The 25,135-nt window shown below is 41.6% G+C and overlaps 1 protein-coding gene across 4 annotated transcripts in view; it reads left to right on the top strand.

The window, feature by feature from the left end:
* Positions 1 to 25,135, top strand: part of MRTFB (myocardin related transcription factor B) — a 326,233-nt gene that overhangs the window by 266,176 nt on the left and 34,922 nt on the right. For all 4 annotated transcript variants that reach the window (XM_075830127.1, XM_075830126.1, XM_075830129.1 and 1 more), the window contains 5 exons: positions 5,596 to 5,661; positions 8,241 to 8,296; positions 8,797 to 8,872; positions 15,530 to 15,691; positions 16,610 to 16,779. In XM_075830127.1, coding sequence (XP_075686242.1) covers positions 5,596 to 5,661; positions 8,241 to 8,296; positions 8,797 to 8,872; positions 15,530 to 15,691; positions 16,610 to 16,779 — 530 coding nt within the window. The remainder of the gene's footprint in view (positions 1 to 5,595; positions 5,662 to 8,240; positions 8,297 to 8,796; positions 8,873 to 15,529; positions 15,692 to 16,609; positions 16,780 to 25,135) is intronic.

Raw genomic sequence — 25,135 nt, 5'->3', positions numbered from 1 at the left:
CTCGCCCCCATACTAGCTCCTTGTGACAGGAGCAAACGAGCGCCGATCAACGAGCTGTCTCATTGATTGGTGCTCGTTTACATTGCCCAGGTCATGGCCTTAAGTCAGGGTAAAATTGTATGTGACCCTTCCCTTCAGTATAGTCACAGTTGGGGGTTATATGAATATCCTGGAGACTGGGAGAGTAAATCTTTCCCAGTACCGTCTGATCGCATTCATGAGTAACCAACAATGCAGAAACATGAAGATGTCAAGATAGATATAGATGGTGACTGGTCCTGCACTTCTTCCCATGGTCTGAATGTATCTATGCTGTCAGTTTTTGCTTTTATACTAAGGCCGGATTCACACGAGTGTTGCGCATCTCGGACGTGAAAAACTGCAGTTTTTCACGTCCGAGGTGCATCCGTGCTTGGCGCTGCTGGACGCGATGTCACGCATCCCTCATAGATTAGAGTCTATGGAGTGATGCGTGAAAAGATAGGACATGTCCTATTTTCCCATGGACCCTTCACACGGTCCGTTGAAACAACGACTGTGTGAACAGCCACATTGAATTACATATGTCCGTGGGACAGCCGCTGTTTCAACAGCCATCCCACGGACGTTTAACACGTTCGTATGAATCAGGCCTAAGGGTAAGGCCACACACACAGCACAGTTTTACTGCAAATTGGCGTAGTATTGCAATTCTCGTAGAACTTCATCTTATTGTTGATCGTTCTTTTTCTCTTCGTCTCTATTTCTATTGAGTTGGATCTCCCAAATTAAGATTCAATGTGGTCAAATGTGTTTTTAAGTGGTAGATTCAGCATGATATAGTCAAGGGCCCACTGATTATTTTTTATTTATTTTTTTCGTTCTGAGTTTTCCTTTCCCGCTACTTTTTAGTCCGAAACGGTAACGGAAAATGCCATATATTATTATATGACCTATATTTGAGGTTGTGTTACATTGCTCCGTGATACAGATCCTGCGCTATTCTAATGCTTTCTTTACATCGGCCTCCGTGACAAATTACCACGTGACAACCGCGTCAATGTATACGTACTCTTTCCTCTGCACTTGTCCATGGCTCTGTCAGTGCTGGTATTACCATCTAATGTCCCTGGTGTCCAAATATAGACACTTCCCATTACATAGTTCACTTCTTATTTGTTACATTGTATTCCATGACTGCTCCTTTATTCGTGCCATACTCTGCACTCCCATTTACCAGCATTGACATGAAGCCGCGCAGCCATGCTTACATTTCTAGCATTCGCTCCCACTCGCATATGTGCATGCTCTGCGCAGCGCCTTCTCTTTTTATAATATTCAATCGCTTCTTTGTTGTGGACAGCTTCAGCTTCGTCTTAGGGCATCTCTGAGAATTTACAAATGGAAAGGAGATCAGTAGCCAAAATAATTTTGCGATGTAGCATTCATGACCGAACCGGTTATATACCTGATTCCGGTAACGGAGAATAACACTGTCCGATCCATATCTTCTCCTTCTACATTTACCTCAATGCAAACCACAATGCATTACATGTCACCAGGAGTCTAATGAGTTCCGCTGATGTCCTTCGTGCGACAGATCAGTCAGAGCAGAACGGAATTGACAATATAATAGTAGAGTGTATGCCCTATATTAACCTGTTAAAAGGTTGTCCCCGAAGAGGTAGATATGTATAATAAGCTAGAACCTACGGGGCTGGGGTTGAACCGGTGTCTATTTTTTACAGTGAGGCCTTGTTCACACGGTGCTAAAAACAAACAAACGACGTGTAGATGTGTCATATACGCTAGCGTTTTTGTAAAGCGCTTTTTGATGTGTTTTCGCAGGGTTTTGTGCGCACATTCTGCACTTTTTTTAGCGTGATATTAGGACTCCCATTGACTATGGGAATAAGGAACGTTTTACGCGCCAAAGAATAGACCTGGCACTTTTTTTTACGCGACACGTTTTTTAAATATGCTTTAAAAAAAACAAAATGTATATGCACTAACGGCGCGCTTTCCTATTGATGTCAAGGGGAACCTTAAATCAAGCGTTTTTTATTTTCTTTTTTCGGCGTGTAAAAGACGCCAAAAACCGCATCAAATACACGCTGTGTGAACAGGGCCTGATTATCACAATTGTGGAAGTAGCCTATTGTATGAATGGAGAAAAGTACACGGTACAAAATCAGTATATGGCTGGGTTCACACGACCTATTTACGGACGTAAATCGGGTGTTTTAACCTCGAATTACGTCCGAAAATACGGCTCCAAAGCGCCGGCAAACATCTGCCCATTCATTTGAATTGATTTTACGATGTTCTGTGCCGACGGTCATTTTTTTTACGCGCCGCTGTCAAAAGACGGTGCGTAAAAAAGACGCCCACGTCAAAGAAGTGCCTGTCACTTCTTGGGACGTAATTGGAGCCGTTTTCCATTGACTCCATAGAAAAACAGCTCCAATTCCGTCCATTGTGAAACCAGCCTGACGTAACTTTTTCTGTGGATTTTATTTCGAAATGTTTTTGAAAAGAGTCGTACTTTAAACTGTACACGTAACCATTGTTAATCTGATGGTTAATATTAAGCCTTAGGAATAAAAGAAAATCGATCATAGATCAAACTTGTGTAATAATGACACATAGATATATCATCCTGGTCATGTGATCACACACGTGCACTGCTGACCGAGCTCTAAGGCTCCTGCACACGGCCATAGCTGTGTCTACGGTCCATGATTACGGTACAGACGGGCAACGGAGTGTCATCCGCAGGCAGTCCGCAATCATGGGCCGTGCACACACAAGATGTGCATTCATTTCAATGAGCTTGGACCGCAACTGCGGACCGTATGACATGTCTTTTTTTTTTTTTGCACCGGGCTCCAGGCAATGCGCGGACCATGTGCATTGATTGGCCCATAGGTTAGCATGTGTTTTTTTACGATCCCCAATTGCGGATAGTATACGGCCGCAAAACTACGGTTGTGTGCATGACGCCTTAGGCTGGGTTCACACTGCTTTATTGTTATGGTTTTAGCATTAGTTGTTTTTTTTGTTTTTTTTTGGTAAATAAACTCCAATGTCTCTCAATAGGAGTTTATTAACCAAAACCAAAAAAAGCATGCTAAAAACACAACAAAAACGCACAGTGTGAACCCAGCCTAAGGGCTCATGCACGTGAACATGGGGAAACTCGGACGTAAAAAATGAACGTTTTTCACGTCAGAGTTGCACTCGTGCAGGTCCCGTTTTCACGGATCCCCAGAGACTTAAATCTTTCGAGGGATCCGAGAAAACTGAAGAAAATAGGACATGTTCTATTTTTCCACGAGCCCTTCGTCCGGTCCGTTGAAACACTGGCCATGTGAACGGCCCCATTGAAATACATGCGTCCGTGTGACTGCCATTGTTGTAACGGCCGTCACACGGGCGTATTCAAAGTCCATGCAAATAAACCCTTCTATAATGTACCTGTAACGAGCTGTGCACCTGTGTGTCCCTTACATGACCAAGACAGCTTTTTATGTCCCGGAAGTAACCAAAGAAGGTCCCCTTCAATGACTATAGGATGAGATCAAAACTGAGGATTTGATAAAGAAAGTATATTGGAAAATTGTATAACTTTATATTCTACAATGAATAAACTTTATTGCCGGCTGAAAGTCGCCTAGAATTTCACATTCCGTGCGGACACCGGTCTAGTTCTGAAGCTGTAACTTTTTTGTAGTTGTCCAGGATGTTTTTGGGAATGGGCTTTGTCTTTGGCTTTTATGTACGATGTTTGTGCATTGATATGATTAATAAAAGCTCTCCAGGGAACGGAAGTTGTTTCATATACAATTTTTTGAGCTTAACAGAAGCAAACAGGATTATTATTCAAAACAAATTGGAATGGCACAGCAGGAGCAAAGCGTCGATAGTGGCTTCAGAACAGCGCGGCATTGTTCGGGCACCAGTTGAAGTGTTTCTAAAGCCAACAAGTGCTGTACATTCTGTAATGTCACATTTGTGCCCGCTGCGTTATCTTCAGCTGCTCGCTCCAGATTGCTGTCATGTTTCGGTCACCGGCTGCTCTTCTTGCATGCAGGTCATTTCCCGTTAGAAACTATGTCCGCAGCCACCAGTACAGTCAACTGGTTGTCATTGTAGCTGGGATTCTCGGCAGGGGGTCCCTGAGGGGTAGGAACAGATGAGGTTGACATCTCTAGTATTTTTGTATTGATTTTTTTGTAAAATATTTTTTACGGTATTCATTAGCAGACACATGTGAACATGGCTATATGGCAGCTTTAAATGCTGTTCTTTATAAAGCTATATCATATTTGTCAACATTTACCACTCTGAAAATGAGGAAATAGGGCGATTGTATTTATTTACACCCGCAAGTCCATAGAAATAGCAGCCTATATTGACGCAGGGTGTACATAGAGATGAGTGAGCGTATAACACCTATATACCCTGCAATATGGGCAAGCAAACAGTCTCTTCAATAACACCGTGAGCCTCCACATCAGGTCTCGGGACCTGCATTTTTACACTAATAAGGGCTTGTCCACACGTAACGGAATTGCTGCAGAAATTCCGCAGAAACTAGCAAAAATTCTGTTGCGGACAAACCGCACCATTTCCTGGATTTTTAACTGCAGAAAGTTGTGTGGATTTTGCTGCGTTGTTCTCAATGCTGGGAGATGGTGACATCTGAAAAACGCAGCAATTCAGTCCACTTTCCGCAGCAGGCCTTGACATTTTGCGGTCCGAAAAATACGCATCGCAGGTGAATTTCTGATCGAAAAATTTTCCACAGCGTGTGGATGAGATTTGTTAGATCTCACCCACTTTGTTGCCACTGTATTCTGCTGCATATTTTCTGTCCGCAATTTCGGACAAAAAACACGCAGCAATTCCGCTACGTGTGGACAAGCCCTAACGCTATAGATTTAGTCCGCTGTGTAGTGAGACCTATTGATCTTGAACTTTACAACCTCTATCATTTCTTGTACATAGCCTAGTGACATACTTATTCTTTATGCTTTGTCCATGCGGCACAGTAAGGCTAAAGTCTGGAAATACTCCCAAGATATGTCAGCGGAAATGATGCAACATTAACACAAGTTTATTTTAATATACAATGTCAAGCCCGTAGCGTACCCTTCAAAGTGATGCCAAGGAAATGTCTTATGGGTTAATTACGTGATGCCCAATAAACTGATCCATGCCATCAGAGGTTACGTAGAACAGTTATCTCTGACTCCACAACTGTTGTGAAACTACAACTCCCAGCATTCTATTGGCTGTTGGGAGTTGTCCAACAGCAGCTGCAGAGCCACTGCTTGGAGACTACTGTTCTAGGGCAAGGACAATCTCTCCTTGGTATCCAGGTGGTAAGCTGCCTGTTAAAAATGTCACTGTTTTTAACATGCTACACTACAGTGAATTTTTTTATTTGGGAGTTTGGAATATGAGGATTTTGGGAAACGCTGCTGAAACTTGGTGTATAGGTTTGGAGTGGCTTTAATAAGCGTTGTATGGTCCAAAATGATGTGACCCATTACATAATGACTGGCAAGTGTGAGTCAGACTGTCTGTAACCACGTCTCCTCTGTCTTACAGTGCTTCAACTGCGTCTGCAACAAAGGCGAACAAGGGAACAACTTGTAGAACAAGGCATCATGCCACGTAAGTCTACCACATAATATCCGCCCAATATCCATCTGCGCTCTCATTAAACATGCAGTAGAAAGAAACTACAATGTCCTTCTAGTTACACGTGGCAAGTATGTCATTCACTACAATCAAAATTTCTACTATATAGGGATAAAGGTAAAAAACATGATTGCTGCTATAGGACATCTAACTTCTACATGTTTGAACATTGCAGTATCTGTAACTAACGAAACTGTCAGTGACACCTACCATTAGTAGTGATTTCTCCAACAAATCTGGGGAAGATAGAAATAGGTCCCATTTTGCTTTAAATACAGTGTTAAAAAGGCTACATTGAGTATAGAAGTATGGAGACCAGCAGTTCAATTCATTAAATCACATACTGGAATGCTGACGCGTTTCAGACTTTAAAGGGATTGCCGAAGATTATTTAGGAGGGTTTGTTTCTTTTCCAGAACAGCACTACTCTTGTCCATGAGCTGTGTCTGGTAGTACAGCTCAACCCCATTCAATTAAATGAGACTGAGCTGTACTACCAGACACAGCCCATGTGGACAAGACTGGCGCTTTTTCTGGGGCGAAAAAAACAGGCTTTTCTTTATAATCCTCGACAATCCCTTTAAAATTTCCTATTGTTGTCTAGTTTGATTACACAATTATCGTAGCTCGCCAAAAATTTGCCGACAGACCTTTTTTAGGCCTTATTCACACGCCCATAATTTTCATCCGTAATTTCTATTGGCTACAGACACCTTTCAGTATATTTACGGATGTGTGTCCAGGCCATAGAAATGATCCGCAAAATATAAAATATGTCTTATTCTTTTCCGTAAAAGCGTCACGGACTCGCCCGTAGAAGTCTATGGGCGCTTTTGCAAGTGCGGACGGCCGTCTGATCCGTATTTGCAGACAATAAAAACTATTACGGTTATGTGCATGAGGCCTTTAACTTTAAAATAAAGTTTGAGTATTTCTGTTAATATCGCTATATTTGGATCGTTTTAATTAAATTAAATCCCTGTAAGTAAGAAATATTTCATCTAATAGTCATTTTGGCTTCACATTCAGTATATGTTTCCTTATGTGCTAAAAATTAATTGGATATTTTATATAATGTTAGGCTTGTGATTAAAAGCAGGCTATGAACAGCTAAATAGGAAACCTAATATAGTGTTTAACCATTTTATATTGTGTTTTTGGAATGTGGGTAGGTGAATGGCATTGTTACAGAATAAAATAACGACATTCCTGTAGGATTTTTGAGTTGGAGGTGACGGAGAGGAATTAGTGTTGTCCAACTGTATAAATGACAGCCATCTGTTCTGTAGTGTCTAGACATCCAGCTCTACTTACTTGACCACATCTCTCAGCATCTTATATGTGGCCTTTGGAATACATGGCCTGAATGAAAAAACTTTCGCCTTCGCATATAAAATCTTTTCTAGGAAAAAGTGTCGCCCGTAGCAACCAATCAAATTCCAGCTTTTAATCGTTCTCAGTAGGTTTGAAAATTCCAACAGTCGTCAATAATAATGCTCGTGTTTTATGTGGAAATCTAAATTTGCAAAATTTATTCTTAGTGATTTTTTTATACTGTTACTTCAATTGGGAGGGTGAGTTGTTGGAGGTTTCGAACTTTTTCTGGCCCCCCAGACGGGCACTTAAGGGGAACTTTTAGTGCAGTGGTCTCCAACAGGTGGCTCTTCAGCTGTTCCCCATGGCTGTCAGAACATGTTAGGAGTTGTAGTCTCTCAACAGCTAGGGAGAGAACCACAGGTGGAGACCACCGTTTTAATTGTGAAATCTTCTCTTAAAACTTATTTTTACTTTTTGAGATACAGCTGCTCTGTATTCTCTATTGATCCCTATTCTCGCTAAATCCGGTTCCTGTCTGGTGCGTGGGACTGGCGGATTCAGTGACAGCGGGTCCTGCGTGTCTCCTGTTATCTATCACATCTAAGTTTATGACTTAGTTGTGATAGATTACAGGTGGATCCTGAGTGCCTGACCTGCTGACAGTGAACCCAGCAGGTCCGCAGGACTGCCGGATTCAGGTCAGATACAGTTGCTCTGTATACAGAATACAGAGCAGCTGTATCTAAAAAAAAGTTGTTTTTTTTTTAATAAAGACTAATTAAAAAAGTTGCACCAAACACACTGACTGACCTGTTTATAAAAAAAAAAAGCCCCTCAAAGGTGTACTTAGGCTCACTCTTGAATCGAGATGCACAACTTTTGGACCTTTTTATACCTTTTTTAGTTAATGTAAAGTTGCCCAAAATTCAAGGTAAATGCAATTTTTTGTGGTCTTTACGGCTGCATTGGTTTGCATACCATGTGCTACTCGATGCTCTTCTTTGGCTGTGACTCTCGCAACTGTGTAGTGTATCCTGGTTTTATGCATTCCATTATGGAGCATGGCACAAGGGGCATCCTGGGTTATATGGGATTTTCTTTCATTATAAGACAAAATTGATTCTCACCAAATGCGACTTTTCTGTCAGTTTTGTCCTGTTTCTAGGTATACACAAACCTTGTATTCCATCCTTCTACTCTTTGCCAAAACTAACATTGTCTTCTCTCTTTTTCAGCTTTAAAAAGCCCTGCCGCATTTCATGAGCAGATCAAAAGCTTGGAGCGTGCCAGGGTAAGAGTTAATGCTTAATATATGGGGAATAAAAATCTCACAAGTGGATCAACACTTAAAAAATATGTTAAAGACATGCTAAAAATATCTTGCAAAGTACATTAGTGGTTATGAAACAAGGGGAGGAAACCTCCAGCTCACCAGTCCAACGCCTGACACTCCAGCTTCGCTCGGATCTCCGCAACGGTCCACGGTGGATGGCAAATGGAAATGGAAGAAATTGATCCAGCGCTGTCGGAGTGTTTAAAAAGGAATATATTCCTATGTTTATTCAGTATCAAAAAGGGTATAAAATCGGACATACAGGCAGACTTGGTAGCAAGGCAGTAGTAAGTAGGTATTCTGAGCCCTTTACATTAGTGGTTAGCCAAAATCTGAACTCAAGGCAAAGTTACTTCTTTGCTTTAGTGATGAGCGCATAGAGTAGCCCATGTACATAAAGAAAGAACCTGTTATACATTGTCTTTGTTTTATTATTTATTATTTTACCTTATGTACAGACTGAGAACTTCCTGAAGCACAAGATTCGCAGTCGTCCCGAGCGATCTGAACTTGTGAGGATGCACATTTTAGAAGGTAATTGAAGGCTTTATGCTTTGCAGGTCTGATGCTGCCGATTCTTTACATTGTGTTTGTGTAGTTTCGCTTTAGCAACTTTTGTTCTTTACTACAAATGTCAGCTGTCACAATATGGACTTTATTGGTTTTGGTTTAGAAGACCAATTTTCATATACCCCATTAGGAAATTCTGAGTTAATAGAGGGGGGTCCCCTGTTTAGGATCCTCAGCTCTTTATCAAAGTGGTTACAATGAGTGTCTCTCACTCTTGGGGAACTGACCTATCCTGTTATGCATTATAAAAGTACAACTCATGGATTTGACTGGGCACTGTGTAATGCTTCATGTCCCCTGTGGTGGCACTGCAGGTAAATTGAACACTTACTGCCAGGTTTCCCCACATTCTATATCCAATCACTGGGGATTACAGCAGGGGGACGCTATGTGGTCAGCTTATTGTCAAGTAAAGATTTTCCAAAGCATTAAATAAAATGCTTTCGGTTAGTACAGTGTCTCGCAATGTGATTTTGGATAAAAAATAATAATTTGCACCCAAGATTTAAAGCATACCTGCAACTATTGATGCAGCACCCCGAAGGGACTAAACCTGACAGACAACTATGGCCCAAATACCAAAGTTCTCTTTGGTTGTTTTGGGTGGAGGGGCATATAGTAGTACTGTATTTTATCAATATGAGATTGCTCATAGGGACCTTAATCAGTATATATATATATATATATATATATATATATATATATATATATATATGTGTGTATATATATATATATATTATACTCCTAATATTCTACAGACAGACTTGACTTTTCCCTTTGGTTTTATGTGCTGTTTTATGTTGGAGCTTAGGACGCCATGTTCTCTGCTGTTGTACACAATCTTCTATTGTGAATTGTACAGATGGTGTTTTTTCATTGTGGCTTATGTATAGATATAATGAGATTAAGACGACAAGTCCCATGCAGATGGGGAAGCATTGGTGTGTTGATGAGTCACCGAATGGCTGGTAGTATCATTAACCCTATAAAGAGTCCATTTGATCAGTGCGTGGCATGGTTAGTGTATATAGGCGTGCTTTCAACAGCTTCCTATTGAGCGTGTACACCACGTGCTCGGCTTTACAAGGAAAGTCAATCCGAAACTAAGCAGCATAGCGCTCACACGATCACTTCTGCTGTTTCGTTTTGGCGATCCTGAGGTTCTCTTCACTAATCAATACTTTGGACATGCCACTATGACATATCAAATGTGTTTAGAAAGTTTAGTTACTCTTTCAGGAACCAGTGATGTAATAGAGGTAGGAATAACTTAAAGAGTCTCTGTCCCCACATTATAAGTGCCCTATCTCTTACATAATGTGATTGGCGCTGTAATGTAGATTACAGCAGTGGTTTTTATTTCGAAAAACGAGTTATGACCTATTTTAGATTTATGCTAATGACTTTCTTAATAGACAACTGGGTGTGTTTTTACTTTTTTTGGTAAGTACCAAGTGGGCGTTGTGAAGAGAAGTGTATGACGCTGACCAATCAGCGTCATACACTTCTCCCCATTCATGTACTCAGACATCGTGATCTGTCACTTACTCACACATTAACATTACTGAGGTGCCTTGAGAGTGAATAGACATCATCTCCAGCCAGGAAGCGATGTCTATTCACAATCCCAACACTTCGGTAACGTTTGTGTGGGACTTAATGACAGCAAGCGTGATCTTGCGAGATCACTCTGTAAGTCACAGCACAACGTGATCTTGACGTGCTGTGCTGTAAGTCCCACACAAACGTTACCGAAGTGTCGGGATTGTGAATAGACATCGCGTCCTGGCTGGAGGTGATGTCTATTCACTCTCAAGGCACTTCAGTAATGTTAATGTGTGAGTAAGTGACAGATCACGATGTCTAAGTACATGAATAGAGAGAATTGTATGTCGCTGATTGGTCACTGATTGGTCAGCGTCATACACTTCTCTCCACAACGCCCACTTGGTCAAAAAGTAAAAACACGCCCAGTTGTCTATTAAGAAACTAATTAGCATAAATCTAAAATAGGTCATAACTCCGTCAAAATTGATTGTTCTTCTTAATAAAAAAAACTGCTGTAATCTACATTACAGCGCCGATCACATTATGTAAAGGATAGGCCACTTATAATCTGGTGACAGAGCCTCTTTAAGTAATAAGGTGAAGTGCTCACGTTGTATTAAATAAATCTCCTTTTACAAGAGAATGGGGCCTAACATTTTTGTTTTCAGGGGGGGTATGGTTGGATCTGTAGAAAATCAGATCTTGTCCATTGACTCCAAACATCAGTTGTGCTTAGGGAATCATGCATTTCATCATCCTTGTGTGTTTCTATTCTGTGCCACTGTAACAAGCAACTTTTGCTAATTGTGTTATTTACACTATACCTCACAGGCGTTTCTCGGGCTCAGGTGATTATATTGTCAGGAGACATAAAATGACATAACAGCTGCAGACTGGATCAGCAGGTCTGATGAGTCGTATAAATTTATCACACCGCAAGCGTGAAAATAAGGCGCAGTTATTGTTGGGAAACGTGAATGGAAATAGCCTTATTGGTGGTAAAGGCGGTTGGCTCTATACAGATCTTGATAATGTGATTAAAATGGGTATGAGCAGTTGGCATATCACTGGTACTGGCCTAGACTATGAAACCTTTGGCAAGCCAGCTGTTTTGAAACTACAATTCCCAGCATTCCCTAACAGCCTTTGGCTAGAATAATAAAATATTTGACTGTCAGGGCATGCTGGGAACTGTAGTTTCACAACAGAGTGCCGAAGGTTGCTGACCCTTGTAAGCTAAGCAATTAATAGACTTTCATGGTAAGGTTCTGTAAAAAAAATAATTGTACCCCTATCTTCGTTCACATCTGCATCAGGGCTCCGTTCATGTCGGAGCTTCCTGTCAGAACAGAGCCCTGACTGGAACAAACGGAAACCATAGGTTTCCATTTGCATCACCATTGATTTCAATGGTGACGGATCCGGTGGAAATGGTTTCCGTTTGTCTCAGTTGTACAAGGGTATTGCTTCTGTCAAAACGACGGAACGCTTGCACAACTGAGACAAACAAAAAACATTTGCACCGGATCCGTCACCATTGAAATCAATGGTGATGCTAATGGAAACCTATGGTTTCCGTTTTTCCAGTCAGGGCTCCGTTCTAACGGAAAGCACAGACGGAACGTCAGAACGGAGCCCTGACGCAGTTGTGAACGAAGCCTTAAAGATCATTCCATTTGGGAAAATCAAAATCTTACTCCATAAATTGTACTTGGATGGCGTCTGACCTCACAGGACATTTGGGGAATCCTATATGATGCTGAATGTTTCTAGCACTGTTTCTTAGCTGCCTATTCCTCGTTGTGATTGCCTTCCCCACATACACTTTCCGCCTTGTCAGACCGCATCTCTGACTCCGGGTTTGGATACAGTTTGTAGTTAGATACAGGGTTGGATAATTTAGCGTTAGGGGCCATTTACATCACTCTAAAAGGCAATGTGATTTTTCTTTAGTAGCCCTGCAATAAGAAATCCATAAGCCCCAATACAAAACAACCCAAAATGTTAGACTCCACCAGCAAATTGCCGGGCACATTGGTTTCTTGACTTTTGCCATTTGTCCGTCCCTGATTTAGAACAACGTATGACCTTTCATAACTAATAGGTATTATAATACAGTGCAAATTCACGATCTGTAATGTGGAAGCCCATCATCTGGAATATGTTGGGAAGCATTTTCTTAATGAAATGCTCAGAAACAATAACCATATGTTTCTTCCTGCATTCACCCTGAGGTCTATTCGAATCTCACCCATTAGAAATAAAGGTATCACGAGACGTTGTTGATTATGGAGACTATATTTGCAGAGAGGGAGCAGCACGATGGCTCGGTGGTTAGCACACTTGCCTTGCAGCACTGGGGTCCTGGGTTAGAATCCGACTAAAAACAAAGTTCTCCCCGTGTTTGCGTGGATTTCCTCCCACACTCCAAAAACAAACAGATGGGGTTCAAAATCTTAAATTCCCTATTTGGGACAATGAGTGACGGCAAACCCTGTACAGCGCTGGGGAATATATTGGCACTATATAAATAAATACTTGTGTCTGATAGAACAAACGTAAAAATTGTCACCTCTCAGCTACAGCCTGCTGTATGTGATCAAGTTAAGCCACAGTCCTATTACTTGATATTCGAATCTCATGGATGGTCTCCAGGGGCGTAACATTGTGCGGTGCAGAGGCTTTGGTCGCACCCGGACCCTGGAGATTGAGGGGGCCGAAAGGTCCTTCTGCCCCATATAAGTAGACCAGTAGGATTAATAAGACGTAATAGTTAAGGGGTCCTGTCCAGATTTAGCATTGTGGCCCAGGAGCTTAAATAGGCTCTGTCGCTAGTTTATAATGCCCAGTCTCCTAGCTAATCTAATAGGCGCTGCCACACTGATAATTATAGTGAAAATTGTGTCCCAAAACGTTTATCATTTTAAAAGTTATGAGCTTTTTTCTAAGGGTATGTTCACACGGCCTATTTTCGGCTGTTTTTCAGGCCTTAAACACCTGAAAAACTGTCGAAAAATCTGAAGGAGAACGCCGTTTTCCCATTGAAATGAATGGGCAGATGTTTGGAGGCGTTCCGCTTCAGATTTTTTTGGCCGTTTTTCAGTGCTCCGACGGAGGGTTTTTTGCGGCGTTTTTTTACGCGTAAAAAAATAGGCCGGTAAAAGAAGTGCAGGTCACTGCTTGGGACGTTTTTGGAGACGTTTTTCATTTACGGACTATGGAAAAAAGCTCCAAAAACGGCCGTAAAAAATGCTGCGAAAATCGCGAGTGGCTTAAAAAACTTCTGAAAATCAGGAGCTGTTTTCCCCTGAAAACAGCTCCGTATTTTGAGACGTTTTTTGAGTTTGCGTGTGAACATACCCTTAATGTGTAAATGAGCCTATACTTGGCAAATGGGCGTCAGCACCAGCGATTCTCCTGAGGTGGAGCTTCCTCACAGCCTCTGATGCTGTCCTATCAGCATGAAGCTGCTTCACACAGTGTGAGAGACTGAGGCTGGAGGGAAGGAGGATCACTTTAAACTGCCATATCTCCGGCTGTGGACTGCAGTTCTGGTGGCATATGACAGAGGAGATTCTAATCTTTTATATGACACCAGGATCGCAGTTCTAGCTGTGAAACAACCAGAGATATTGCCAGTTGAAAACACAGTCAGGAATGGAGGCTATATACTATATGATGCTGGCCAGGGAAGGGGGAGGAGCTGTATGCTGATTGGACAGCGTCATACAGAAAACATTACACCGCCCAGAGTGAAAAGAAAGAGTCCCCTCCTACTTTGCTATTTGAGCCAAATTAGCATATTTAGAATAATGCTCATAACTTTTAAAATTAGTTATCAACAGCAAAGCGCCCATTAGATTATTTAGGGGATAGGGAATGAATAAACTCGTGACAGTCGCTTTAAAATTAGGCCTCTGATTCTTTATAATGTTTCAGAATGTATAAAAACCTGTCTCGGAGGAAGCCAATCAGAGTTTAGCTTTTATTTTAGACCTCTGCTGGAACATGAAACATGGGAGCTTATTTTATACTTTGGGCAGAAAGGTCACGTTTTCTGTGACAGTTTTTATACTGGAGGCCTATTGTGTATAATAACTTAAAGCCCCATCACACAGGCCAATAATCGGCCAAACGAGTGTTCGTATGAACGCTCTTTCCCAATTATTGGCCGGTGTAAATAGAGCAACGATTAGATGACAAACGAGCAGTTTCTTGTTCGTCAGCCGGTCACATCTTTTATGCAGCCTGTAAAATGATCAGTGTTGGCATGATGCAAACTGATGGGGACTGAGTGATCATATTAATGATCGTTCATCCCCATACGGTATAGCATCAGCCCATGTAAAAGGGACTGTTAACAAGTACTGATCGACTTGTGATATCGTCAATCGGCGCACATTATGGGCAGAAATCTGCCTATCTTAACCCACCCTTAAAGCCCTTTTACATGGGCGAATTATCAGGCAAACAAGCATATATGTGAACGCTCGTTCCTGATCATTGCCCTGTGTAAGCAGGGCAGGGATCAGCCGATGAACTGGAAAACGCTCGTTCATCGGCTGCAAGAAATATTATCGTTGTCGGCCGCACATCTTGTGTAAATAGGGAGACGCGCTGCCATGATAGAAATATATGGGGACGAACGATCGTAGTAACGAGCGCTCATCCCCATATATAACTAATAATAGCTCCTTGTGAAAGGAGCAAATGAGCGCCGATCAACGAGCTGTCTCGGTGATCGGCGATCGTTTACAAGGCCCATATCGGGCCACGTAATAGGACCCTTAGCTGTAGTTATCCTTTTCCTGGAGAAGAACTAACTTGTATATTTAAAATGGACTAAACGATATAATGCGTTCGGCACCGCTTCCTGTCAACCTGTAGGGCGGGAGCTGCGTACACAAAGGTGAACCGTCTGCTTGTTGTAAAGTCAATCATTTATAGTGAAACAATTAGCAATTGTCCGTGGTCCACACAATGGTTTCAGTGACTTTAAAATTCACACAATGTTTTCCAATAAACTAATGCACAGTGAAAGAGATAACCATATGTACTTTTCTCTGTGTGCAGAGACACATGCTGAGCCATCCCTGCAGGCCACGCAGATGAAATTAAAGAGGGCACGACTGGCAGATGATCTCAATGAAAAGATTGCTCAAAGACCTGGACCAATGGAGTTGGTGGAAAAAAACATCCTCCCCGTCGACTCCAGCGTTAAGGAAGCTATTAAAGGCACGTAGTAACCAACAAATCCTGGGCAGGACAAGAAGACATTAGTTTTGTGCTGCCAAGCAGGATAACGTGTTGATAGTGGTTGGTTACCTCCGTCAGGTCCTCCCGATCAGACCATTAGAGAGTACGATTAACCCCTTCTTCACCTGCATTTAAATGTAGTCTGACCTCTAGTGGATGACTATGTAATGGTGATCAAGATGGGTATTCATACAGGCCATACATGATTCTGTTCAAGGAAACTTTTATCTATTGTAGGGCAGATAGACATGGAGTGTGTGGGTGTTATTAGCCTGGACATACATGGCTTCATTTTATTAGAGGGTGTCCAACATATCTGGTGACTGCGCATCACAGACTAGCGCTTATGCATCTGGAAAGTAGCAAGAGAAGACCTGATTTAGCTCCACGAATCTGCAGAACGTGTCAGGGAGCTGCCGAAAAGATATATTATCAGATTCATGGTTTGCATACTATGTATTATGGTGTCTTTTTGGATAAAGCCATATGGCATAATTGGGAGGAGGAAAGTCTGTACTAGCCAAAAATAGAAAATTCATTAGTGAAACTCGATCAAAGACAGAACTGCTAAAATGAAGGGACGAGTAAGAAGGTGGGATGTCACTCTCTGGTTTGACTCTAGATCTCAGGCTTCACGTAAATGTAGTGTAATCAAGGTAAAGCCTCTGTATGTAGTTGATCGATTAGATCAGCATTTTTGCAGGATATTTTTCTTTTTTTCTAGAATTGCACAATCACTGCAATACTTTTTTAAGACACATAGTCTGACCAGGTGGCTGCATTTAGCTTTTTAGGGGGCTTCATGTAATGTTACGGATAGTGCTGGATCGGTAAGTGACCGTATTCTGTCTTTTTTAGTGCTGAATCGGTAAGTGATTATATTTTGTCATATTGCAGTTGGCCAGACGGATTATCCTGAAAACACAGATGCTTTCTCATTTGATGAGGACAGTGATGCCTTTTCACCAGAACAGCCAGCAAGCCAAGAATCTCAAGGATCAGCAGCTTCTCCCGGAGAGATCAAGATTAGCGAGTCAGCCTCTCCCACATCCATCATTAATATTCGGGTATGATGAATGTAGAATGACCGTTACTGTGTTTTTATTGGATGATTCTCTCTGGTTATTGTAGGTAGTTTAGATGCAACCACACAAACAGACTTTACAAACTTCATGCCATCTGTGTTTTCAACGAAGAAGAGCTAGAATTGTAACCTATAATACCTTCAGGCATTTATATATATATAAGACATAATTAAATAATAACTAAACCAAAATATGTCTCAAAACAAATACACAATTAGACCCATATAGTCCAAAAGATTATATTTTATTTAGATTATATTTTATTTGTCCATGGACATTGACACCCCCTTCCCACAATTACCTACAAAAATATAAAACATTAAAACCATAGGCTCTAATGAGACCGCCAAAAAAATACCAGCAACAACGATGTATACTTGATCCAGTATAACGAGGAAAAGTGTCTAGAACGCCGTATATTCCAGATACAAAAAGCCCAAGTTTCTGTTTGGGAGGTAACAATATATATCCAAAACAATGCTCAATAGCAAAAAAGAGGAGGTAAATTACCTGTTGCTGGCATAATGGAAGATGGAAAACTAATAAGAGAGACCTCAATGCGCTTTTCGCACCCTTTGTCAGGCCAGGTGTCAAGAATTGTGTCCATTCTTCACACCTGGCCAAGAGCGTAACTATAGAGGATGCAGGGATTGCAGTTGCTCCTAGAGCCTTAGGGGGCATGAAAGGTCCCTTTGCCCCATGTTAGACTGGAACGCTCCAGGAAAAGCAGATACACTTTGTTATACAACACCCCCTCAGGCCCTGCACTAATCTTTGGTATTCTTTGAGTTGTGTTTTGCCCCCTCAGGCCTGGCAGTTTTCCTGGAGCGTTCCTTTAAGAGGCCCTGTTACAGATTTTGCATTGCGGCCCAGCAGCTTCAGGTTATGACATTGCACTTCGCTCACAGACGGGCCAAGATTCTCTCATCTATGGGGCCTTGCAAATCATCATTCGAAGTCTGCAATCCGGAAAAAATAAGTTCATGAAAGGGTGGATATTTACTGTCTGGTTCTTCTGTTTGCTCTGACATAAGCGTCTCCATAGGAGTCTGGCAGCCACTAATCCCACCTTTCCATAGAAACAACTTGCACGTTTGTTTGCACTGAACATTCGTGTCAATGGAGGTTCAGCGTATGTGAATTATTGGCTGCAAGTCGTTTCATCTGTTTTCTTGTTTATTTTCCTGAAAACATATTTTACTTTTATAAAATGGCGAATATAAGGAAGGTCTGACTGTATTATTTATCGGCAGCATCTTCTAGTAACCTAACGCTAGCCCTTATGGTTACTTTACATGTCCTGTATATTAAAGCTGGTGTTTCCATTGGGATCGTGTGGATCTTACTTAAAGACACTCTGTCACCACATTATAAGTGCCCTATCACCTACATAAGGAGATCGGCGCTATAATGTAGATGACAGCAGTGCTTTTTATTTAAAAAAACGATCTATTTTCACCACTTTATTAGCGATTTTAACTTTATGCTAATGAGTTCCTCAATGGACAACTGGGCGTGTTTTACTTTAGACCAAGTGGGCGTTGTACAGAGAAGTGTATGACACTGACCAATCAGTGATCAATCAGCGTCATAAACTTCTCTCCATTCATTTACACAGCACATAGCGATCCTTTTAGATCAGTATGTGCTGTCTTATACGAACACATTAAAGGGAATGTGTCGCTAGAAAAATATTTTTGTGTTTTTTATTAAACTGTTAGTATATAAATGATTACACATTGTTCTAATTTTTTAACATTTTTCACAAGTCAGGAAATATTATAAATTAGATTCTAATTTATAACATTTCCATGTGCTGGTAACTAGAGGGAGCAATTCCCAAAATTGCAGCATTGGCATGTGGTAAAGCAACCTCATTGCTTTATGCTGCAAAATTGGAAAAGACACACTCGCTCTAGCATCCTCAAACAATCCCCCCTCCTTTATCCTGGCTAGTGACAGGAGAAAGGAGGGGGTTGAATGTCCAAACCTCCTACACTGTGATCCGCCATTTTTTGAGCGAATGCACAGTGTAGGAGGATTAGATACAGTGTAATCACACAGTATAACACAAACATAACTTACCTGCTCCTGCCCCCGCCACTGCCTCCGCTTCCTTCCTTCCGCTCCTAGTCCTTGCTTCTGAACACATGGATGGAAGCCACAACCGGAAGTAGTCATCTTACTGTCCGGCCGCGGCTTCCGGTCCACATGAAAATGGCGCCGGCTGTCGCTCGGCCGAAGACCTTCCTTTTGGACTGTGTGGGAGCGGCACATGCGCCGTTCCCACACAGGCGGCGTACGCTATAGTAAATGGAATGGCTCCCGTTCGCATTCACTATGGGGATGTATGTGCCGTATTCCATCTCTGTATGTGTCGTTAATCGACCCATACAGAGATGAAAAAAAAAATGGCAGCCCCCATAGTTAGGTAAAACAAAGTAGTTACAGCAGAGCAAGCGTAATCTCAATGTAACCTGTCATTTACAACGTGATCTCGCGAGATTACGCTTGCTCTGCTGTAACTACCACAGAACCATTAACGAAGTGCCGGGATTGTGAATAGACATCCCGTGGAATGTCTATTCACTGTCTAAACACTTCAGTATCGTTAATGTGTTAGTATAAGACAGCACATAGAGATCTAACAGGATCCCTATGCGCTGCCTAAATGAATGGAGAGGAGTGCATGACGCTGATTGGTCAGCGTCATACACTCCCCTGTACAACGCCCACTTGGTCAATCATTAGCATAAAGCTAAAATCGCTAAAGTGGTGAAAATAGATAGTTTTTCTAAATAAAAAGCACTTCTGTCACCTACATTATAGCGCCCATCTCCTTATGTAGGAGCTAGGGCACTTATAATGTGGTGACAGAGCCTCTTTAACTTTTTACACTTCTCCTTGGTCTGGAAGAAATGTTCGTGGTTAAGCCACAGATTTATTTGACCGAAACGAAAGCTTCTACACAAATAAAAAACTATTGAGCAATTTCAGCAAGCTTAGCAGAGCTGCAAGGGACACCGCTGACGTGTGCATTACTGAATACTCCAGCATCAGCTGTAATATATTTATCCTAAATGTGCTACAGCTCAAATAAACTGGAATTACAAAAAACAGATTCTCCTGTCAACTTGAGGCCGACGCTCAGCTTGCAGATGCTTCGAGGTTTCCAGCTAGAGTGATATAAGTGCATCGCTGTTAATGTTCCGATATTATAGAGACAGAGTGCAAGAAGAACTCCAGGCACATTAATAAGTATACACAACCGAATACCAATACTTATAAGGATGCACAAAGAGCTCCAGCACGGAGCATTGATTGAAAGAGGAAGCTTACCATTCAGAACTTCATAAACAATTGACCTTGATTTTTCCTTGGAAAGTTTGAGCCTTTTTTATTGCCTTAAGAAATCCAGACATCATAATTGCTGCTTTGATTGTCTGCTCATTGTCATCCTGTTGTCCCTCTCACTAGATCTGTGTAGTAAGTGGTTTATGACTAGTACACGGAATCCCCTATCTTGAGGGGACACAGCCTGAATGTCACACTAAGGCTTCATTCACACAAGCGTATCAGATTCACGCGCGTGAAATACGCACGTAAATCTGGTCCGTGTGTGTTGCGTTATTACGTTGTCTGTGCTTTGCGAGTGGCATGTGTTTTTCACGCACTCGCAAAGCACTTCTTTTTTTTATTTTTCAATGGAATTGATGCATAAATTATGCACAGCACACGTATGTGCATCCATGTGCTGTGCGTGATTTTCACACACCCATTGACTTCAATGAGCGCATAGGTGCGTGAAAAATGCACCAATATAGGACATGCAGTGAGTTTCATGCAACGAACCCACGCTGTGTGAAAACTCCAGCAAGTGTGAATGGCCCCATTGAAATCAATAGGTCCGTGTGCTGTGCGTGATTTTCACGCACCGCACACGGACGAGATTTACGCTCGTCTGAATGAGCCCTTGGGCTTCGTTCACATCTGCGTCAGGACTCCATTCGTGGGTTCCGTCTGAGCTTTCAGTCAGGGGAACCCATAAACGGAAATCATGGGTAATACCATCCTAAGGCTTCGTTCACATCTGTGTCGGGACTTGGGTTCATGGGTTCCGTCTGAGGAACCCATGAACGGAATCCAAACTGAAACAAACAGGAACCATAGGTTTCTGTTTGCATCACCGTTGATATCAATGGTGACCGATACGGTGCAAATGGTTTCCGTTTGTCCCCATTGTGTAAGGTTCCGTCAAATTGACGGAATGAATAGCACAGTTGACTACAGTATTGATTCCGTCAAATCGACGGAACCCTTACACAACGGTGACAAACGGAAACCATTTGCACCGTATCTGTCACCATTCAAATTAATGGTGATGCAAAAGGAAACCTACGGTTTCAGTTTGGATTCTGTTCATGGGTTCCCCTGACGGAAAGCTCAGACGGAACCCATGAACAGAGTCCCGACGCAGATGTGAACGAAGCCTTAGGATGGTATTACACGGCCTGACATGGACTGTGTAAACGATTGCGTATCGATGAGACCGCTTGTTGATCGGTGCTCGTTTGCTCATTTCACAATGAGATAGTATGGGGACGATCGCTCGTTCCCATATATTTTTATCGTGTCGGCAGCGCATCTCCCTGTTTACACAGGGGCATGTGCTGCCGACAACGATAATAGTTTCGTTATTTAAAATGATGCCATCGGCTGATTGATGCCCTGTTTACACAGGGCAATTATGGGGAACGAGCGTTCTGTGAATGCTCGTTTGCCCGATAATTGGCCAGTGTAAAAGGACCTTTAGATAGGAAAGGTTATACATTCGTATATGTGTATGCTTATGTCACCGTGCAATTATGTGAACACGTGCGAAAATGTATTGTAAAGCTTATGTCAGTTATTTTTGTATAAGGAATCTGCAAAAACTCTTTTATATCCTTCAGCTAATAATAGGAACGGAAAATTGTCAGAGTCTCCCTTGAGTCCTGCTAAACTAATCAGAAGATTTTGTATAAAAGTAAAAGGGACTCTTACTGTCCGGTCGCGGCTTCCGGTCCACAAGAAAATGGCGCCGGATGTCGCTCGGCCAAAGACCTTCCATTTGAACTGTGTGCATGCGACGTTCCCACACAGACGGCGTACACCATAGTGAATGGAATGGCTCCCGTTCGCATTCTCTATGGGGTTGTATGTGCCGTATTCCATCTCTGTATGTGTCGTTAATCGACACATACAGAGATGAAAAAAAAATGGCAGCCCCCATAGAGAAGTAAAAGTTAGAAAAAAAAAAAAAAGTAAAACACAAACACACAAATAAATAAAATGTCTTTTAATAAAACACTAAAAGCAAATTGATATAAAAAAAATAATTTTCGCGACACCCGTCCTTTAATAGAGTTTTTTGTTATTTTTATTTAACGTGTACCTTCAATTATATTGACATTATTTAGAAAAACGACTACAGAGCAGGAGTGTGCACAATAATTGTTTTTCGAAAACTTGTATTAGCGATTTTGCTGTTAAAGAGGCTCTGTCACCAGATTTTCAAACCCCTATCTCCTATTGCAGCAGATCGGCGCTGCAATGTAGCTAACGGTAACGTTTTTGTTTTATTTAAAAAACAAGCATTTTTAGCCAAGTTATGACCATTTTTATATTTATGCAAATTAACCTTTCTTATGTCCAACTGGGCGTGTATTGTGTTCGTTACATCTGGGCGTTTTTACTTGTTTTACTAGCTGGGCGTTGTGAATGGAAGTGTATGATGCTGACGAATCAGCATCATCCACTTCTCTTCGTTACCACCCAGCTTCTGGCAGTGCACAGACACTCAGCGTGTCCTCGCGAGATCACGCTGTGACGTCACTCACTTCCTCCCACAGGAACTTCATCGCGTCGGATGAGCGAGGACACGCCCAGATGTACACACACAATACACGCCCAGTTGGACATAACTTTAAACACGCCCAGTTGGACATAAGAAAGGCTCATTTGCATAAATATAAAAATGGTCATAACTTGGCCAAAAATGCTCGTTTTAAAAAAAAACAAACAAAACGTTACTGTTATCTACATTGCAGCGCCGATCTGCTGCAATAGGAGATAGGGGTTTGAAAATCTGGTGACAGAGCCTCTTTAACTATAGCACAGTCTGTATAGTCCGTCCTGCTGGCGGCTCATAACTGCAGTAGGAGACACAGCGTCCTGCACGTCTCCATGGCTCCCGTATACAGAACGGCCGCCAACGCTATAGGATCACATTACGTTCTTCAGCGCCAGCGACCGTTCTGGATACAGAAGCCATGGAGATGAGCAGGACGCCGTCTGCCCGTTCCCCCAAGCTCCCTAAGTCTTGTCTTTTGTATAAGAAACTGGGTAGTTGGGTCATCACACTGATATTTACAACAGGTTGTAATACTTCTTATTAGAGAGCGTATACTGTTTGTCAAAAGTGCGCAGAAATCTACCTCTTTTATTTACTGTTGCTTATATAGTACCAACATATTCTGTAGTTCTGAATAAAGATTCTAAGACTCTAAGGCTGGTCATACACATAAGAAAACTGTCAGACAAATTCTTGTTCAGCTGATCGCTATCTACCCCATAAACATGAACATTCATACGGGCCGAGTGTACTTGTTTATTGCTATGGGGAGAGGAGGATAATCAGCCATTGCAGTACACTCCAGCTTTCTTTATGCACATGAAATTATCAACCGATCACACCGAAATCTTTATCTGCCAACATGTATTTAATCTTTAGGGCCAGCTTTACCTGTTCCCTGATTCATGACGAGTAAGCTTCTCATGAGCGGCAGGCAGTAGCCTCACCATAATGGGCATACTGATCATGCGGATCAAGCGGGCACTATTACTGCGCCCGTGCAGTCAGAAGAGGGGCAACAGCTGTAACATACCCTCTGATGTGAAACCTCTGATCTCCCTCTTTTAGCCATTTATATGCCGTGATCACCAATGATTGTGGCATATAAAGGCAGACACACAGAAGGGTCCTCCCTTTGATCGCATCACTTCCTGTGAGGCAATCTAGACCCTCACCTTGTGTGGGCAGTCAGCCCATGGTCCATTGAAGGACCCCAGGGCTGTCTAACCATATTTCCTGTTGTTAGGGCAGTACATTTTTATTTATTTAACTATAATGTACTATCATTATATTTTAACTATATGCCAGTACATTATAGTTAAAAAAAAAATAAAATCCCAATATATAATTGGAAAAAAAAAAATACATTTATATAAAGGTCATAAAAAAAAAAAAAAAAATGATTTCACATTATTAAAGTTCAGTGCCAAGACATAAAATAATATAAACATATTTTGGTATCTCGCAATCGTGACAACCTGTACAATAAATTCATAACATCATTTATCGGTGTATTGCGTAAATAAAAAAGAATAAATACTGTGTGCGGTGGATTTTCTTTTTTTTTTTTCTTGCGTTTTTGCCAATATAAAAATTGATATAAATTAAACGCTGATTCATATGAAAAAAAAGTCCCCTAAATAAAGAACAACTTGTCACGTAAAAAACAAAGCCTTATACAGCTATATCGAATAAAAAAAAGAAAGTTATGACCACTGTAGTGGAAAGAGAAAAAAAATAAAAATGTTTTTAATCTCTTGGGGTTAAGCCAGCCTCCCAATCTGAACTTGGAATCCAAGCCCATTATATTTGAGGTTTTGAACTATAGCAGATGAATAGCTTTACTTTAATTCAGAGACCTGAAAAATAGGAAATTCTTCATGACTGCATGGACTTTATGTTCTCCCCATGTTAGCGTGGGTTTTCTCTGCGTACTCAAGTTTCCCCCCCCCCCCCACAATCCAAAAACATACTCGTAGGTTGATAGGTTTCTTATAAAATTGGCCCTAGTGTGTATATGTTTGAGATCTGGAAAACTAAATTGTGAGCCTAATTTTAGACAGGGACTGATGTGAGCGATGCCGATCTCTGTACAGCGCTGCGGAATATGCTGCCACTTTATAAGCAACAATAAAAAAAATGATGTCCTAATGGTTTCTGAGAACGATGGGTGCTGCATTACCAAACGAAGATTCTGTATTATCCTAACGTTTCGGGATGGAGTGATGGTCTGAACGCTTAGCGTGCCCTGTGAAACAGTCGTCTGCCAGTAATATTGAGTCATGGTAATGGCTCCGATCACTGTTTAATTAGAACAATAAACACACGGCATCATTTGTGGATAAGACATTCAGCATGGGAGCCTTCAGCGGCCCTCCGTGTTTTCTTGTCTTTAGAATTAATAAATTATAATGTTCTCCAAGGGATTAATTAGCTGCATTATGT

This window comes from Rhinoderma darwinii, chromosome 6 (genome assembly GCF_050947455.1).
Source record: "Rhinoderma darwinii isolate aRhiDar2 chromosome 6, aRhiDar2.hap1, whole genome shotgun sequence".
Lineage (NCBI taxonomy): Eukaryota > Metazoa > Chordata > Amphibia > Anura > Rhinodermatidae > Rhinoderma > Rhinoderma darwinii.
Note: the sequence above shows the minus strand (reverse complement) of the source record. Positions and strands in the feature narration are given on the sequence as shown.